At 44.2% G+C, this 3,050-nt stretch overlaps 2 protein-coding genes and 1 long non-coding RNA gene across 15 annotated transcripts in view; 2 read left to right on the top strand and 1 right to left on the bottom strand.

Moving 5' to 3' along the window:
- Ten-m (teneurin transmembrane protein Ten-m) overlaps window positions 1-3,050 on the bottom strand; it is a 534,210-nt gene that overhangs the window by 436,473 nt on the left and 94,687 nt on the right. The gene's annotated exons all lie outside the window — the stretch shown is intronic.
- Window positions 1-3,050, top strand: part of LOC143213769 (uncharacterized) — a 322,076-nt gene that overhangs the window by 245,804 nt on the left and 73,222 nt on the right. The gene's annotated exons all lie outside the window — the stretch shown is intronic.
- The window catches only part of LOC143213765 (sialin-like), a 60,529-nt gene that overhangs the window by 55,497 nt on the left and 1,982 nt on the right, over window positions 1-3,050 (top strand). For both annotated transcript variants that reach the window (XM_076433958.1, XM_076433957.1), the window contains 2 exons: window positions 447-738; window positions 1,432-2,017. In XM_076433958.1, coding sequence (XP_076290073.1) covers window positions 447-738; window positions 1,432-2,017 — 878 coding nt within the window. The remainder of the gene's footprint in view (window positions 1-446; window positions 739-1,431; window positions 2,018-3,050) is intronic.

Here is a 3,050-nt window from a genome sequence, read left to right as displayed (position 1 = left end):
GTGAGCTAACATAATCCATCGTCTCACTATTAATATACAATTCCGCTAGTTCGTTATAGCTATTTCTGTAAACCGAGTATCATATTCAGTATAGGTTAAATTCATTATGTCAGATATTCGTTATCTTGCTGTTCGATGTATCGAAGATTAAAATCTGAATTGACCATGACACTGGTCTCAAGCAACACTTACGCTAATTTGCGAGGCCTATCAAGATAGACTATCGTTTGGGACTCACCTGAAACAGAAAGAAACAGGAATATTAATACTTCATTAAAGAATTCTTTGTCTAGAAATGTTTTAGTACAATGCTTTTTTATTCATGTACATGTTAGCATAAGAATCCTAAAAATCCTGTTATTATTATAAAGGAAGTTTAAGATTGTTTTTCAAAGGATCTGAAAGTGAACAACTGATTTTGATAGTCCTTGTTTCTGTGTCCGCAGCAGAGATAGTGATAGTGAGGTTCCTGTTCGCGATAATGCTCTGCATCGCGAACATGATCATCTACGGGTTGAAAGTCAACATAGCCACTGCCATAGTCGGCATGGTGAAGGCTAAGGACCATGAAAAAGTCGGAAGCGACACGAGTGAATGCGGTTTCGAAGCACCTGAAGGTGCAGTAGTGGACCTAGACGGCCCTTTCGATTGGTCCACCACGCAACAGGGAATGGTGGTCAGCATATACTTCGCTGGCTATCTTATAGGGATGTTTCCTTCAGGATACTTCTCGGATCGGTTGGTCAAAACTACTATAATCATCCTAACACGAATAAATGCCTGTCGAACTCATAAACTAGCAATATAAGACAAGAAGCAGATCTCCGTGACGTATCGTTCGCTTCTCAGGAGCTCAGCAGAGATTTTCTGTCTTATCAAGGAAAAAGTTACTGCACGTGCCTTATCAAAGATTAATGCAGCATTATGTTCAGCTTTGTCAATAATAGACCTACCTTCAAATTATCTCGCCATTCTTTGCAAATACCGTACACATTTATCTTAGCCGAGAGCCTTTGTCCCATAAAAAAATAATAGAGTACTACAGAGTCTTCTTGTAGCTCTAGAGATCCCAGTTGATATGCTGGACGAATAAAAATCGTGACATTCGCAGAGCTCCTGAGACAGAAAAAAATTCCTCACACGTAGCACCTTTATTTATTTTGATTTTAACATCAGAGGCGAATTTCCGCCCCATAAAAAATTAAGAAGGCACCGTGCAAACCTTCGACAGCGATACAGCTCGCTATAGAGCTCACATCTTGTACCTCTAATGTAAGAATCCCGATTGGGGTGTTAAACGATTAAAACCGTTCGAGCATCAAAGCCCGTGATAGATTTATCGCGCATTATGCAACTATTTGAATGTCGCCGGTTTTACCGCGGTTCCCGAGCGAATTTCCTCGGACTGAGACGTCGTTTAACATTCCGCAGTTTCAATTCGAAGAACGTTCTGCTGATCTGCGTGCTGGCGAACGGCATTTTGACGATATTAGTACCGGCCGCGGCTCATGAGCTGGTCGTGCTCTACATCTTGAGATTCCTGACGGGCCTGGTGAGCGCGGCGAATCTTCCCCTGGTGAATGTGCTCGTCGGGAAATGGGTCGTTTACGAAGAAAAGTCCATGTGGGTCGCGATCATTTATAGCGGGACATCGTTGGGCACCGTGATATCCATCTTCAGTTCCGGAATGATTATGGACTCGCTGGGATGGGAGGCGGTCTTCTACATTCACGGCACGCTACCGTTAATCTGGTGCGTGGTGTTCTACATTTTCTTCGCCGACAGCCCCGAGACGCAGAAATACATCACCGAGAAGGAGAGGCAGATGTTGATCACCACCTACGGCCACAGAACACCGGAATCGGCCAGCATGCCGGTCCCATGGAAAAAGATCTTCACTTCTGTGCCGATGCTCGCTCTCATTTACACCAACACCTTCGGCAACTTCTGCTGGTACTTTCTGCTCACGCAGCTGCCTCTATACATGAACAAGATCCTCAGGTTCGACATCAAGTCGGTGAGTACCTCGCGGAACCCTTCACACGGCCATGAGGTATAGATTTTCTCGGTACGATGCAAGTCTTCGAAATGCCACCTCTTAAGGGGGTAGACTCGATTTCCAGGATTGCAAGGGTGCGGGTACGTACGTTCCTTCTCATTTCACGGTAATGCAATGAGGTTTTCCAGTAGTCAAAGCGCTAGATAAAAAGATAGTCCGCAGTCGCTCCCAAAAGTCCCATTTTTACGTTTACGAGGCGTAATTTGCATTAAGAGCCAAGAACAGGACGTGGAAAAAAGCCACAAAATAATCCCCCGCTGAATGCGGACAGCGGGCCTGCGGGGACCACCATTTGCGGCCGCTTCGTTTGGGAGGAAGGGTCCAAAAGGCCCCTGGGCGGTGGGGTTTTAGTGGGTATGCCCTTACCTCTAGTTTTTCTCAGGCAGGGTGATATCTCCTCGTGTGCGTAAAATGCATTTCCACACCCCCCCTTAAAGTTTCAGCTTTATGAAACTGTGCAACTGTGTGTTTCTACTGAAAAATCCCATCTTTGCATTATCGAGAAATGAGAAAGCGCAACTCGTACCTTGAAATCCTGGAAACGAGTCTGCCCCCTTGAATGTTTTTCTTTAAAATAACCTTCGATTGTGATTTAAGAAAAGAACCTGCAGAAAATGTACGCGCGAATTGTACTTCTAACTTTAAATGTAGAAAATTCTTGAAAATAGTTGAAAATATTGCCGATGATTAAGGACCAGTCTAGCGTACAAGAAGGTCGCCAAGTTGTCCATAAGCTGTTAGCCTGCGTGTCTCGCAGCGCTATCGATCGACTAACTATACAGAGTCTGCTAGACCAGTAATCGCTTGATTTACATTGAATGCTATTTACATGCCTCCGGGAGCCTGCAGACATTTTTTCGTAATTAAATTTGCATTTAGGGTCTGTATCAGTATCCCGTGGATTCATTTTGAAGGAAGCCCCGTACACATTACTAGTATCTTTATGCAGCAATCGGTGTTTCAATTTTATAGATCTTTCCGTTCGAATACA

This window comes from Lasioglossum baleicum, chromosome 11, assembly GCF_051020765.1.
Source record: "Lasioglossum baleicum chromosome 11, iyLasBale1, whole genome shotgun sequence".
Classification (NCBI taxonomy): domain Eukaryota; kingdom Metazoa; phylum Arthropoda; class Insecta; order Hymenoptera; family Halictidae; genus Lasioglossum; species Lasioglossum baleicum.
Note: the sequence above shows the minus strand (reverse complement) of the source record. Positions and strands in the feature narration are given on the sequence as shown.